The sequence below is a fragment of the Prionailurus bengalensis genome, chromosome A3 (genome assembly GCF_016509475.1).
Source record: "Prionailurus bengalensis isolate Pbe53 chromosome A3, Fcat_Pben_1.1_paternal_pri, whole genome shotgun sequence".
Lineage (NCBI taxonomy): Eukaryota > Metazoa > Chordata > Mammalia > Carnivora > Felidae > Prionailurus > Prionailurus bengalensis.
This window is the reverse complement of record NC_057354.1, coordinates 88,124,615-88,140,566: the sequence shown is the minus strand read 5'-3', so window position 1 is coordinate 88,140,566 and position 15,952 is coordinate 88,124,615. Positions and strand designations below refer to the sequence as shown.

Sequence of the window (15,952 nt, the reverse complement as noted above, 5' to 3'; positions counted from 1 at the left end):
TTTACTTTATTACCATCTAAGAAGGTAAACTTCTGGTCTATGATATAACATTTAACAATAAGACCTCTAGGGCACCTGAGTGGCTCAGTTGGTTAAGCATCTGACTCAGTTTCGGCTCAGGTCATGATCTCACAGTTCACAGGTTCGAGCCCCACATCCGGCTCTGTGCCAATAGTGCAGAGCTGCTTGGGATCCTCTCTCTGTCCCTCCCCTGCCTGCACACACGCTCTTTCACTCAATCTCTCAAAATAAATAAATAAACTTTACAAATAAACAAATCAATCAATAAAGCAAGACCTCTGGAAGCGCTTAGCTAGCTCAGTCAGTAGAACATGTGACTCTTGATCTCAGGGCTGTGAGTTCGAGCCCCATGTTGGGTGTGGAGATTACTTAAAAATAAAATCTTAAAAAAAAAAAGGCAAGCCCTCTGGAATCAAACAATGCTAGGTCTAAGTATACATGCTGACATTTAATGACCATGCATCTGAAACCCAGTTACTTAATGTGAGTAAGCTTTAGCTTTCTCACATGTACAATGCTAGAAATATAGCTGCTTGTCAACACAGAGGTTATTAAGTTCCTTGAGCTCTCCAGTTTATGGATTCACAAGATCTTGAGGGCCACTGTTCAAGAGTTAGTAGTAATGTTTTGGATCCTCATTAGGCTGACTGCTAAAATACATGTTCTTGTCTCTGCTGCCAGGGCAGGAAGATAAAACATATATACTATTCTTCAAGTAGAGTTTGGACTATCTATATATTGTCTAACTAGTTTAAAATGTGTTTCAGAAGCATGGTACTCCTCACAAAGGCAGTACAGCATAATTCCTAAGAACAAGAACCTAAGAGACATTACCTATGTCCCAATGTGATCAGTGTACACATCACCAATAGTTTTTGTGACAAAAAGTTCAATCTCAATTTAATTATAAGGAAACAAACAGATAATACAAAATGTACTTTTGGAACATTCTACAAGACAACTTTCCTGGATGTTTCAAAAGAAGTCAACGCTGTGAAAGCATTCCTCTCAAAAAAATAAATGAATGAAATGAAATGAAATGAAATGAAATGAAATGAAATGAAATGAAATGAAATGAAACGAAACAAAACAGGCAGAGTAGGCTGTTCTAGTTTAAGAGACTGTAATGCATGAATCTTGACTGAATCTCAGATTGGGAGTGTGGTTGGGGGATAGGCAGGGATTCATTGTGGTTATAACAGATAACCACTGTAGAAAAATTTCCTTACTCTTAGAGAAGACAGATGTTGAATTGAGGAGTGATGTTACCATAACGTTTGTAATTTATTTTCAAATAGTTCAAAAAAGTTTATATAAAAATAAAATAAATGTGGCAAATGATAATAATTGGTGAATAAAGATGAATACATGAATGTTTACTATCCTTTCAACTTTTGCAGCTTAGAAACTTTTCAGAATAATATGTTGAGTGTAAAAGGGGGGGAAGGAGGAAAGATCCATGGCTAGACAGACTAGTTGTGCCGATGATTTGCTGTGAGATAGCAGGGAAAACGACCCTCTGTGCCTTAGTTTCCTTCATGGTAAAATCACAAATAATCATTATATATACACTTCAAAAGGTTACTGTGAAGATTAAATTGTGTAAAGGACTTAGAATTAGGTCCAACATACAATAATAAGAATATAGCTATTATTCTTCATTATTAATACTAAAATTCTCATGTAATGTATCTTTTCTCAGGTTAACCAACTACTCTTGTGGTATATTCCAGGAAGATCCAACAAAGACAAAGAGAGGAAAGAGGTAATAAACCTTAAGAACTAAGAACCTAAATATACATCAGCAGAGGAATGTCTATATAGATTAAGGTACAGAAACAAAAGGAACACAATGTAACTTAAAAAAACAAAGAATATAGTAGCATATATTTTCCCATGGAATGATCCCAAGCACCTAATCAAATCCATTTTTTTGGTCATTATTTTTTTGCAGTGTAGAAAAAGTCAAGAAGGTATTATTCAAGAGCACATAACCTGAAAAAGGTAAAAATGCAGGCTGGAGTAATTAAGTGGCAGGCACAGAAAGCACTTTACAATCAGGTCCTAAGTACAAGAAACAACAACAAAAACAACAAAACCCAGAAGGCTTTAATAGGCATACATGTCATTTCCTCTAGTAAACTGATGGCAGTATACGTAGCTAGAATCCCCTTATTAGCATTAATGCCTACCTATAACAAATAACTCACTCCCACTTAAATCCCTCACCTTCATAAGAATTAGACATCCTACTGATCTGAGAAAATTTATGGTTTAAGAGAGATATGGGGCGCCTGGGTGGCGCAGTCGGTTAAGCGTCCGACTTCAGCCAGGTCACGATCTCGAGGTCCGTGAGTTCGAGCCCCGCATCAGGCTCTGGGCTGATGGCTCAGAGCCTGGAGCCTGTTTCCAATTCTGTGTCTCCCTCTCTCTCTGCCCCTCCCCCGTTCATGCTCTGTCTCTCTCTGTCCCAAAAATAAATAAAAAACGTGGAAAAAAAATTAAAAAAAAAAAAAAAAAAAAAAAAAGAGAGATCTTCCATTTACAGTGCTAGCTAAGCCAATCTAATTCAGATGATAAATTATCTCCATAAGTTAACTTATGCTTGCACAGCATCTATATAGGGAAGCAACTACTATCTCTATTCATATACAGTCTATATGATTCAGGTAGGGCTTATTATCACACTCAACAGCAGGAGCAAGGACATAACACCAACACAGGTAGAGTACCCAATTCTTACAACCATTATACCTGATTTCAAGATGGACAACTAATTCAAAGTAGACCAAAAGAGTCAAACCAAGGACTTATGAGGAAAGATGTTTTTTTGAGGGTTATTGTGTGTTTCTATTTTGGTTTTAACTCCTGGAATTATTAACTATACAGTTCCCTTAAGTCTGAAACCTTGGGGGTCATTTTGCTTTGTAGAGGAAGTGTACCTGGGATCTCACAAGGCCAAAGCAGAAGAGAACAGCCAAAGAACAAAAACATTTGACTGCTTTGATTTTTGTTTCAGTATCCAAATTCAGCTGTCCCTGAAACTAGAACCACTTCTTAATTTCCCAGTTGTATACGCTAATACATTTCCTTACTTTAGAAACTACTTTGAGGGGCACCTCGGGAGCTCAGTCGGTTAAGTGTCCAACTCTTGATTTTGGCTCAGGTCATGATCTCATGGTTTGTGAGGTTCGCGAGATTGAGCCCCACATTGTCAGGCTCTGCCCTAACAGGGCAGAGCCTACTTGGGATTCTCTTTCCCCCCCTTCTCTGCCCCTCCCCAACGCGCATGTGCTCTCTCTCAAAATAAATAAACTTAAGAAAAAAAAACTACTTTGAGTTGTTTATCATTTATGACCAGAAGAGTCCTGAATAATCTCAAAAAAATTTGGTGATGTTTTCATAAAGAACAAAACCAAATCCCAAACCAGCTGCACAAAAATCATTTCACCCAAAATGTTACTCTCATGTTTAGTAATGTCAGTTTTAGTGACCAGTAACTTGACACACAACTATATTAGCACGTTTAATGACGGTAGGAGAAATACAATTTAATTTTGTTACTCCAGGGTTATAAGAGGTTCCTGTTAAAGTCTACCTACTGGGATTACATTAGGAGGGATTCAGAAGAAAAGATCATATTTAATTCTCTCCTTTTGGGAAAAGATTAAATATACTTTATAAAGTATTTCAAACAGGCAATAATTTTCTAAAAATATTTTTCTCTAAAGTACCACACAAATGGTATTAAATAGTCACACTTGAACTATTTTGTAAATTTGCTACCTATAAAAAAGAAAAACTTGTTCTTACTGTTGACGTAGCTGGCGGCAGCTCTCAATATGAGTAGATGTATTTTGATGCTGAATCCAATCCTATTGTAAAAGGAGAAAAGTGCTGAAATTAGAATATTCCTCACACTGACTAATGAAATTAGGCTTTTAAAAATGACACAGGATACTTCTGTTTTTTCAAAAATTAACAAATCTAATTATAAATAACATTTGACTACTCATTAGTATTTCACAAAAATAAAAGGCCTCTAAATAAAGGCACTCAATACCAGACCTCATTGATGCCATTTTGAAACATTTTAGTATAGAACACATTTAAAAAATCATACCCATGGACACTCATTTGAAATCAAATATATACTTAAACTTGGGGAAAAAAAGCATTGGTCAGAAGTAATTCATCTCAAATATAAAAATACTCCAGAGAACACCAAAAACTCTATAATAAAACAGTATCTGAAATGGCATCTTCAAAACATAGTGTACACAACTTGTATCTCTAAATTCAAGCTAACAACATCAACAACAAAAACTCCTACCTCTTAGGCCAGTACCATTCCAAACAAGGTACCCACTATATTGACAAAGGATAAGATTAGTAAAAATATGAAAAACTGCTGATTAAATCTAATTTATTTTCAGGACTTAAGGGAAAATAACACTATTTCAAAGACACAGTATCCCTTACATATAGAGCTTTACAATGAACAAAATTCTCTCTTAATACATTACTTAATTTACAAATCTGCCCTAAAATTACATTCTATACCCATAAATAGTTCCTGGAAGATACATCCGATTAAAAAAAAAAAAACAAAAGACAATACACTTTTCAAAGACACAGTCCCCCAAGTGAAAGTTAAAAGCAACATTATTATCGAATGATTTATTGTTTCTCTAGCATTTGGACAAGCAAAAAACTTAGTAAACAGTTTTATACTTTAAAATGTTCCCTGAGGAAAATGTTATTCATATCCATTTCAAAAACATTTTAGTATGTCATTGCTACAAACTAGACGTTTCCACAGTTAAAACCACAGTTGACGCTAATTTTGGAATCTGCCTTGTCAAAAACTGTATGAACACAAGTGCATGCTATCTGCAATACGTAGCAACAGATTATGAAAAACCCTAAACTATTTCATTAAGCCATGGAACTCATTGTGGATTACAAAAAAGAAATGTCTGCATATCCTGCTCAATGCTACAAAACAGAAACCACAAGTCTCTAGTACTCCTAAACCCATGTCTTTGACATTAACTGGACATTGTTTACATCAAACAGACACACTGGCAAGTAGTGGGTTGGGCATGATTTATTCAGACCACAAAGTGTTTTGTTTGAATAAGTTGCCATCATTTAACAATCCAGAGATTTTATCCCCAAATCCAGACTTACAGCTTTTCTTGAAAAAATACTAAATATGTATTCTGTACAGCAACTATCAGCTAATGCTGATGGCTGCCCTATTTAAGGCACACTCTCCAGTTTTACATATACATTCGTATATACGTGTATCGATACATATACATATGTATATACATATACGTATATATGTGTGTATATATATACACACATATATACATATATGTATATACACATACTCTCCCTCTCTCTCTTCTGTTTAACAGGCTCACTTCACTCACTGACATTACTTGCTTTAAGCTCAGTAAATATACCTATGCCACCCAAATTTCTAGACTCTCTAGTAAGGGTATCCAGATTAGATTAAGGGTCCAAAGCAGTACTACCTCTCCAGAGAAAAAGTGGTATCATCTACTAAGCAGGAAATATCGCAAGCACTGTAGACTTCGGTGGGTCCAGAATCAAACTGTGAAAATACCTACCCACGTAAGAGCTCACTCTACCCTCCAACTACCTCAAAAATCTTTTATGTCAATTAGTATTTTCTCAAACTGAATTATTTCAGTCTGAAAGACAGCTTCTAAACCAAGGATAGCCCAAAAGACGTAACTTCTAAACCAAGGACAGCTCCTCCTCTAACATCTGAAAACCAATTTAGAAAAATACATTTCACATTCCACTGTTGCCTTTTTCAGGCTATAGTTTTAAAGATTCAGCATGGGGAACATATTTGTCAAACGTTACTTTGCAAGAAAAAATTGCAATTGGTAATTTACATTTATTGGCTACATTATTTACAAGGTCATTTACAAGGCAGAAAGATATATCACACAGAAACGAGAGGTAGTTTATACCATCTAAGTCCATGTTCACAAATCCCTATCATTTGATCATCCAGTGGTGAAGAATTCATTAGTTAGATCCATTATGCTGTTCTGTTAAAAATGTATGTGTTTTTTGTTTTGTTTTAAATGGTAATCTCTGTGAACTCTAAAGCATCACTAAATGATTTCTTTTCCTAAGTTTTACTTTTATCATATTCACCCAGACTTTCACCATCTTACACTTGAGGAACTAGGGAAGCCTCATATTCAGTGCCCTATCTTATGTCTTCTCATTCCTGTATACCCTACATACATCTGCCAGATTTATCTCTCTAAAATACACTTTGAACATGTCACTTTTCATATCAAGAACCTTAAATAGCTTCTTAGTGCCTCTCACCTCAAGTCTAAACACCTTAAGCTAAGTTTTTGAAGGCTCTTGGTACTTACTGTTGTTGCTGATGTCTGAAATGTCATCCATCTTCCCCTAGGTATATTTGAAGCCTACTCATCATTCAAGACCCATATTTAATCTACTCCATGAAGTCTTCCCTCCCCGATACTTCTAGTCCAGACAGACTCAATGCAGTTAGTCACTGTCACTCAATCTCCTCCAACTAGACTACAGAAGTCTTTTGATGTCAGAAAGTACATTTATACTTTTTTTCTTTTGTTTTCTCTTTATCTATATAAGAGATGGTAACTAAACTTACTATAAGAAATATGGAACATATCATGAATTTGCATGTCATCCTTGCACAGGGGCAATGCTAATCTCTGTATCATTCCAATTTTAGTATATGTGTTGCCCAAGTGAGCACTATTTATACTTCTTTTTAATTATATGCTGTTAAATACACAAAAGGTATTGATAAATTTTTAACACTGGCCTGAATGGATATAAGCCTAAATTCCATACAGAAATATTAAATCTCTCACCCCTACAGCATACCCAAACAAGTCAAATACAATCACCGAACCATTTGTTGACCTCTAATTTTTTAAATTCCTTAGATATGTTATTTTTCTCTTCAATGAGACTGTTTAAACTGCTTAAGACCAACATCTTCATTTTATATGGTTCTCATTTCTGCCCAGCATCTAATATAGTCATGTACAAAACTGATAATCAGTAAACACCTACTGAATAAACATATACCTTTTCCATTCTACAAAATAAATATTAAAACTTTAAGGGGCACCTGGGTGGCTCAGTCGGTTGAGTGTCTGACTTTGGCTCAAGTCATGACCTTATGGCTCATGAGTTCGAGCCCCATGTCAGGCTCTGTGCTGACAGCTCAGAGCCTGAAGCCTACTTTGGATTCTGTGTCTCCCTCTTTCTCTGCCCCTCCCCAGCTCACACTCCCTCAAAAATGAACATTAAAAAAAATTAAAACCTTAAGTTCTTGATTTTAAAGATACCTTTCTTGGATTCATCATAACTAATTAAAAGTTCAAATGGAATACAGAAAGCCTATTTATTACTCAACTCAGGGCTTAGGACTGCTTAAAAACTGTAAGAACGATGAATTATTCTGAAATTTTTTAAGACTTGGCTATCTCCCTTGATAGGGAAGGCAACTATTATTTATTTAGAACTCAGCAAATCTGACTAAAATGCGGGAAAATGCTGCTTTCCTTTGCTGGAGTTAACAAAATCATCAGCTGAAATCTGGTAAATGGGTATTACAAAGACAGTAAAAGGGCAGTACTGGAAGGAGAAAAAAACAAGACAATTAACACCTACAGGTTTTTAAGCCTATTCGTAGTATACTACCAATTATATGCCCTTGAATCAAACTTTATTCCTGTGGGAAGTACAATTCCTTCCTGACCATTTGTAATATAAATCTATAAATCACATTAGTAAACAGAAGAAACACTGATTTCCAAACATGTATCAGTAAATAAAACATACTGGGAAATTCCTATACAAATCCAACAATTACAGTTGACCCCTGAACAGACACAGGTTTAAAGTGCACAGGTCCACATGGATTTTTACAGTACAGATATATTTTCTCTTATGGTTTTCTTAATACCATTTATTCTCTAGCAGTATTACTTATTATTGTAAGAATACAGTATATAATACATTTAACACACAAAACGTATTAACCAACTATTTGTTTGTCAGTAAGGCTTCTAGTCAACAGTAGGCTGTAGTTTAGGGAGTCAAAAGTTATACCTGGACTTTCAACTGCACAGGAGTTGGCATCTCCAAACCCCAAGTTGTTCAAGAGTCAACTGTACTATCAAACAGTACATTCTACATTACTCTTCAACACCTCAATAAAATACTTCCTTCTAACTATACTTCCCATGAAGGTACCTAAGGCCTTTTTAAAGATTTTTTTCTCTCTAAATGTCTACCATTTTACACTATTCTCTAGCCCACAGCTGGTCCCCAAATAAATACTCTTTTTTTCCCCAAACAATTCCTCTTGACTCAATTTTGCTATGGATTAAGTCATTTTAGAAAGCTCCTCATGAAACATTAGAAGTCCTTGTCTAGCTAGAGTCAGAAAATATTTAAATTAGCATTAACTGTCTTTTAGCCCAAGACAGGTAGACACATGCAAGGCTACAATATACTATCTCTTAGAAGTATGCAGTACAAGTTTTTTATTCCATTTTTTAAATATTTTTATAGTAACAGATTCTATTTAGACAAAGTTCACTCATGTGGAATTGTTTTATAAGTATACAATTTATGTTATATAAATTTTATGTTGAATGGATTTTCTAGGAGAACTAATCAGAAGTTCAAAGTAAATGACAAACTATGTGGTATGCCCAGACACAGGAATACAGAAGGTCTAACACTCAATTCAGTACTTAGGCCAGGGCTACTTAGATTACAACTAAGCGGTGATGTTGCAATCAATTATTTCTGCCATTTCCTCAATGCCTAGTTAACACCAGCATAAATATGAAAATTCAGAGGAAATTTGGGCGCTGAGTATCATTATACAGTGATCTTTAAAAACACTCACCTTCAAATGACTACATTCTACGTTACACAGAGAACACAAATGTGGAAATATTCTTGGAGACGCTGCATAATAATCATTCATCATAGAGGGAGTTGGAAGTCTCTTCATCTTCTGGGCATCAGCATGTGAAAACTTTGGTAACCATGATGCTTTCACAATCCCAAAGGGAGACTGAATGGGAATGTCAGCCTCTGACTGGTAATTCTTTTTACTTCCTCCTGATCCATGTACGTTAGATGAATTAATCACAGGTTCATGTGGGATCCGCTCTTGTTGGCTTACAGCTGAAATTAATTCTGACGAAAAAGGTTGCTGGCTCATTGATGGAGGAATAAGAGACTGATTCATTGTCTGGTTAACTGTTTGGCTAATGGATTGACTGACGGATTTTACAGGTTCAAGGACTGACTGTCCTGAAATGTGTAAGCCTGACATCTTAGTTCCACTCTCAACTGGGAAAAAGGACTGATTATTAGAGGACTCACTGGGGAAGTCCATCTGTCGAAACACATCTTCAACAGGAAACATAGAATTACATATCACATTTGGAGTGGGAACAGATGCAGAAATGCTCTGCTGTGACCGAAATTCATTCTTGACCTCATCTGTTGGAATTTCAGGATCATAAATACGTACTTCAAGTGGATCTTCTGTGTAGCCATATTTGCTTGCATGCCCATAATCAATCACATTACTCGAAACTGCCTCATTACCAAGTGTTTCTTTACTTCTGCTCTGAGAAGGTAAATTAGGTAATCGGCGCCCCATTTTACGCATCCTTATATCCCTCAAGATTAATGGCATATTTTCAGGAGTTAGCTGTTCATCAGGATAGCGACTGAGTTCTTCTAAGTCTTCATTAGATAATCCAAAACTTGCTAAGATACTTGAGGCACTCTCTTTTGTATAGCGGCTCTGTACTTGAGGACTCTGTTCTGTAACCTGTGTTATAGAACTCTGTTTCACTCCCACTGATGCAGATATATGAGGCTCATCATCCCACCGGCTACCATGAGGCTTCCCCTTCTTTTGTTGTGCTTCATGAAAATCCAATTTTTCTTTGGTCAATCTTGGATCAGTTCGATGCTGAGTTACCTGAACATTCATTCTCTGTGGTCCCATGTTCTGATAAGATTCATGGCCAGCAAATCTGTGTGGAATTCCACGAGCTCTCCCTGCTGGGTAAAATCTTGGAAGACCCATGGATCCAGGCCTCATAAATGGTCCTGGAGGCCTCATCCCAGAAGGGTTAGGTGCTCGTGGCCTCTGAAGTGGAAAGTTTCCTCGAGGATTAAACCTGGGTCTCGACATGGCTATTTTCAAGAAAGCCTGATTTAATAAAGTATAAGGTGGTGTTGAACTATGTGAGGCAACGGCATTCAGCTGCTGAAGCGCCAATTGAGTCTTAATCTGAGCAAAGTGCAAAGGAGATGGGCCCAACAGAAGTGGGTTTGCAATGCCCAGGTTCAAGGAATTCACAAGTGGTGCGAAATTTTCCAAGAATAACACAAAGCTGAAAGTTAAAACACAAATATTAGATCATTTTAACTCAAACTACTTCATGAAGTGGGTTCTACAGCCAGTGTAAAACATTTTGAAACAAAGCCATGAAACCATTCTCCATTTCATATACTTTTAGAGTGTTTATGAGAATTGTTAACTTTCCCAAAAAGATTCTCTTCTTTTCTTTCCCGAATCCAGAACACAAACCCCAAAACTCAAGCCAGAGTTCACGTACAAAGTGTTGCACTGGGTGCTGTCCTAGGTGCTGAGCAGTAATTACAACTCCTTTTAAATAATCTTGAAAAATATTGGGGATTTATTTCACACTTTGTTACTGGAAAAAAAAGATAAAGGCATTAAAATACTGGAAATACACATACACTTCATGTGTATGTTATGTAGAAACCAGGAAAACAGAAACTGTAAGCCTAAAATTTTACAAGACCCATTTCTCTAAGACACAGTCTTCCCTGGAATAACATCTTACAAATTTCATATAGCAATTAGACTATGCTTAAGTTCTGTAGTTAAATACGTGTTTCTTTTAAGATGAAAACTTGCCACCAATAACTCGACTAGAGTCTGACAAGAGTGCAGTAGCGTGGAATTTATTATAACAGACAACATAACAGGTAGCACGACCACGTTATATTTCTCTCAGATTCCCTCCACAACGTGAGGCATAGAGGCAAATATATACAGATAATAGCAATGGCTAACTTTATACTGTTCATATGCCAGTAACTGTTCGAAGTGCTTCACATGGATTGATTCATTGAATTCTCACAACAGCCCCTTGAAATATGTAGTTTCACAGACAATGATACTAAAGCACAGAGAAGTTAAATAACTTGCACAGGTAATAAGCAACCAGCCTCAGATTTGCACTCAAGGTGCATATTAGCCCCATAATGCATGCTCCTAACCAATAAGAGATGTGAGCAAAATATCTTGCAGTTCCCAGGCACTCTATTAAACTGATTGCTGTCCAGCCATCAGAGCACAGCACAACGCATTCCAAGCTGATTCTCATAGAAACACTTTAGCTATCATTCAGGACCAAGGTCAGCAGCCACCGAGCTTGACTTTCCTCTGCCAGTTTAAAAAAAAACAAAACAGATTGTTTTCCATTAGGTCCCTACTTTTATACCTGATAGAAATGCAAGGTGGGAAACATGAGGTCTCCAGGCATCTACACCTACAATGAAAATCCACACTATAGATCCTATTTGAAGATCACCACTTTCTAGGGACACCTGGGTGGCTCACTTGGTTATTAAGCCTCTGACAGCTCAGGTCATGATCTTGCAGTATGTGAGTTCGAGTCCTGCGTTGGGCTCTGTGCTGACAGCTCAGAGCCTGGAGCCTGCTTTGGATTCTGTGTATCCCTCTCTCTCTCAAAAATAAATTTAAAAAACCTTTTAAAATTAATAAAATAAAAGATGTTATGAAGATCATCACTTTCTGGTTCAAGCTACAACTTCATCGATAATTCCACTATACCCTTTCATTTATACATAATGTTAGTGAAATGTTAATTAAGCTAAGAAATGGGCTTTATCCGGTTAACACACTCCCTTCCAACCATCTCTTCCAATCAAAACAAAACAACTCTGCACGAGACCTGACTTACTTGATTTTACTCATCCTTCAAGGTCAGCCTCCATTAAACCTTTCTTGATCACCAAGGCCCAGAGTGAGTATTCCAACAAACTATTGTTTGTTGCTTGTACCATTTGGGACTCCTCCATTTTACTATGCTTTTGCGTTTGTCTGTGTTGTCTTTTTCAACTATCAACCATTAATTAAAAGTATATATTTATTGAGGCACCTGAGTGGCTCTGTCAGTTAAGCATCTGACTTCACTCAGGTCATGATCTTGCAGTTTGTGAGTTGGAGCCCTGCATCGGCACTCTGCTGTCAGTACAGAGCCAGCTTCAAGCCTGTCTTCCTCTCTCTGCCCTTCCTCTGCCTTGCAAATGCTCACACACGTTCTCTCGCTCTCAAATAAACATTAAAAAACTTTTTAAAGCATGTTTATTTTCCAAGCATATAACCCTACTCCTACTTAAAATACCATCAACTATTTGTTAAGCTGTTTGATCACATCCAAAGTCCTCATTATTAACAGACATAGATTATTAATTTTCACATTAGGATGAAACACAACACTACAACAAAAATTACACAGGCTTCTAATTCAACAGATACAAGCAGCAGACAGAAGTTTACTAAAACAATGATACCCAATTCTCTGTGAATAATGTTCATTTGTAATAAACTCCAGGTCTTTTTAAACAAATCATATTAAACTGTGTCTACTTTCTACAAAATAGAAATATTTCCAAGAACAATGTTCTCTTACGTAAGCAGTTTGTCATCTAGTTACTCAAACTCTTTCAGCACCATTTTCCTTATTAACCGGTTAAGACTCCTCTCACAACTTTAGGAACACAAATTATCCCAAATATTGTTTCTCCCCCATAAGAAAACCAAAAAGGAACACATTTCAATCAGTCATCTAATTATCTCATGATTTAGAGGTATCTATTAAAAACTTACCTATTTCCTAAGTGCCTAGCACTGCCTTACACTGATACATGTATACATTTACAGAATGCAAGACAGCAGATCTTCACAAACTGTATTCTGCAGAAATTACTATCCCGTAAGATTGTAGGACTTCGCAAACAAGTTCCAAACAAAGTCCCTGGTCAAGAAAGTCCGAAATGCATGCACTAGTTACTCTTCCTAGAGGGACATGATGCCTACTATATATTGAATTAAAAGGCTCTGAGATGCCCTGTTGTTTATCAAAAACTTTTCATTTTGTGCTTCCTCAACTTGAGTTTTCTTCATGCATATACCCAGAGGTGATATTTGAAATATTTAGTAATTGCTAACAAGCAATGAGTAACAAGTACAGTAAATTGTGACTTATAGTATGCAGCCAGGTTCCTGTGCCCCTCCCCTTCCTCCACCCTCCTTAAGCTTTTAGTTGCTGTAGCACAAAGCGGGGCGGGGGGAGGGGGGTTTGAGAGAGGGGGGCAGTCCTCAGGGAGGAACTAAAAGAGTGGGGGAAATGGAGGTCCACCCTTGGGATAGCAGCTACTTACTGGTATAATTATTTCCGTGTTTAAACAACTGGCATATCTGCATCAGTGTAGTAGTCATGAATATCAGTCCGGAAACATTCAATATTCACAAAACAATGTGCAATATACACAAAGATAAAAATAAAAAGGCCTTTTCCTAATTTAAATTTAAATTCTCAGTAAGCAGAGGTTTGGCTTGTTTCCATTTAGGAGCCTTAACACACACACACACACACACACACACACACACACACACACACACACACACACACTAGACCTCCTATACACAGTTAATCCCAATGTGAAATCTAATATAAGATATAGTAATAAATTAACAGCCCTGGTTCTCCCAAAGAGACTGTTCTCCCTTCTCTCTTGATAAGACAAATGAGGGTCTTGTTTAGTCATAGTTATTTATTTTGCATTCTGATTCCTGGAGTTGCTGATGGCTTGAGGTAAGAAAGTTTCTCTCCTGTATGATTATCCCAGAAAATCCGTCATTATAAGCAAATGTCACTCTTTCAATAGGTCTCTTCAACTAACCTCCTTCCTAAGAACAAATTTAATCCTTCTGAACTTGAAGCCAATACTTCTTTTATACCAAGACTCCTTCTGAATTTCAGACCTGGTCTAAATCTAGTGTGTTTTCATCTTAGTTTGCATTTAGTAACATTTTCAGACAGTAATCCACTAATGTAAAATCATCAAACACCTTAGGCTACCATTAACCAACTGAGCCACCCAGGTGCCCCACATATCTTCAATAGTTAAAAAAAATTTTAAGTAACCTTTTATTTTCTCTGTAAATGAAATTTAAGGAGTATATTTGTATTTCATTTGCTTAATTTTTTATAAATATAAGTGCATTTTTAATCATTTAGGAAAGTTATTGTTTAATCTTCTCTTAAAACTATCACTCACATTCACTGCAAATAAAATGTTATGACCAAAAAGGCTCTTGTATTTATAGTTTAAGCTTTCTACTTATAAGGTATTATAAACTTCCTTTTGGCAATTATAGAATTCTCAAGCCTCATTTCTTCAACTCTAATTTAAGGACAGGCAAGCTCTACCAATCAGCATCCTTTTCTTTGCTGCTTAACTTTCTCCCCTTCATTTTGTTTAAACTTCAGCCCTACCAATGATGCCTCAAGGTACAACTACTTAAGGCAAATGCTAACAACAAAATGAAGCACAGGAATTTACCATCTTCAACAGATTCAGGAGGATAAAATTCCAAAATCAACTATCAGACCATTTGAGATATCTAAAAAAAAAAAAAGCTAGGTACTCCTAAAAAACTTAGAGAAACTGTCTTCTTAGCAATAAATACATCAGAGTAACTCCAAATCCAACTGTTACTCATCCACTTGACTAATACTTTGACAATGCTGGTCTAGGTAAGGAAGTAGCAAGGCTATTAAGCCAGAAATGATCCCTTTCTTCATAAAGCTAACACTCAGTTTTTAAGATGGAGTTAACGTTTCCTAAGAATTAGAGAAACCAAAATGATAAAATATAGTTAGGGGCGCCTAGGTGGCTCAGGTCATGATTTCATGGATTTAAGCCCCGCATCAGGCTCTGTGCTGACCAGCTCAGAGCCTGGAGCCTGCTTTGGATTCTGTGTCTCCCTCTCTCTCTCTGCCCTTCCCCCACGTGCTCTAAGATAAACATTAAAACATTTTTTTAAAAAACATTAAAAAATACAGTTAAAAATCTGGAAGTTTCCCTTTTCACACCTCTGCAGTTAAAAGGGTTTGCAGAGACTGGAAACTGGTTGAATAAACTATGGTATATTCATATTTTGCAGCTGTAAAAAGGAATGATATTAAACATCCTTGGTAGGGCATACCCTACAGTTATGAACTAGTAGATACAAAACCCTTCAAGATGTTTTTTGGTTTTTTTTTTTAATATTTTTGAGAGAGACAGAGACAGAGAGACGGGGGTGGGGGGAGAGGCAGAGAGAGGGAGACAGAATCTGAGGTAGGTTCCAGACTCCCAGCTGCAGGGCTCAAACTCACAAACCGCGAGATCATGACCTGAGCTGAAGTCTGACACTTAACCCACTGAGCCACCCACACACCCGTTTTCATTTTTTAAATTGGTATATGGACAAAACATAAAATGTTAAAAGTAAAACACTTGTATAATAGTATTACATATATAAATATGTAGTATTACCATCGCATCTGTCTGAAGTCAAACTGGTCTGTAACCCAAAAACAGGAAATGTAAGAAAATCCTTGTTCTCCAAATCTGCTATTAGAAGTAAAGAAACTCAAGTGGTTTCACCAACAATGGAATTCACTGATTTGACAGTACTTTGTAAGTTTTGGGACTACCATAGAAT

The 15,952-nt window shown here is 36.6% G+C and overlaps 1 protein-coding gene and 1 non-coding gene across 17 annotated transcripts in view; both read right to left on the bottom strand.

Moving 5' to 3' along the window:
- Nucleotides 1-15,952, bottom strand: part of ZNF638 (zinc finger protein 638) — a 139,236-nt gene that overhangs the window by 60,927 nt on the left and 62,357 nt on the right. For all 16 annotated transcript variants that reach the window (XR_006301006.1, XM_043603632.1, XM_043603639.1 and 13 more), the window contains exons 2-3: nucleotides 9,002-10,514; nucleotides 3,835-3,896 (exon numbers count right to left, since the gene is read on the bottom strand). Coding sequence is in view for 15 of the 16 variants with exons in the window: in XM_043603632.1 (XP_043459567.1) it covers nucleotides 3,835-3,896; nucleotides 9,002-10,514 (1,575 nt within the window). In the remaining variant the exon portion in view is untranslated. The remainder of the gene's footprint in view (nucleotides 1-3,834; nucleotides 3,897-9,001; nucleotides 10,515-15,952) is intronic.
- Nucleotides 6,723-6,826, bottom strand: LOC122467353. Its single transcript, XR_006292898.1, has one exon. It is a non-coding gene; the product is annotated as a U6 spliceosomal RNA (small nuclear RNA).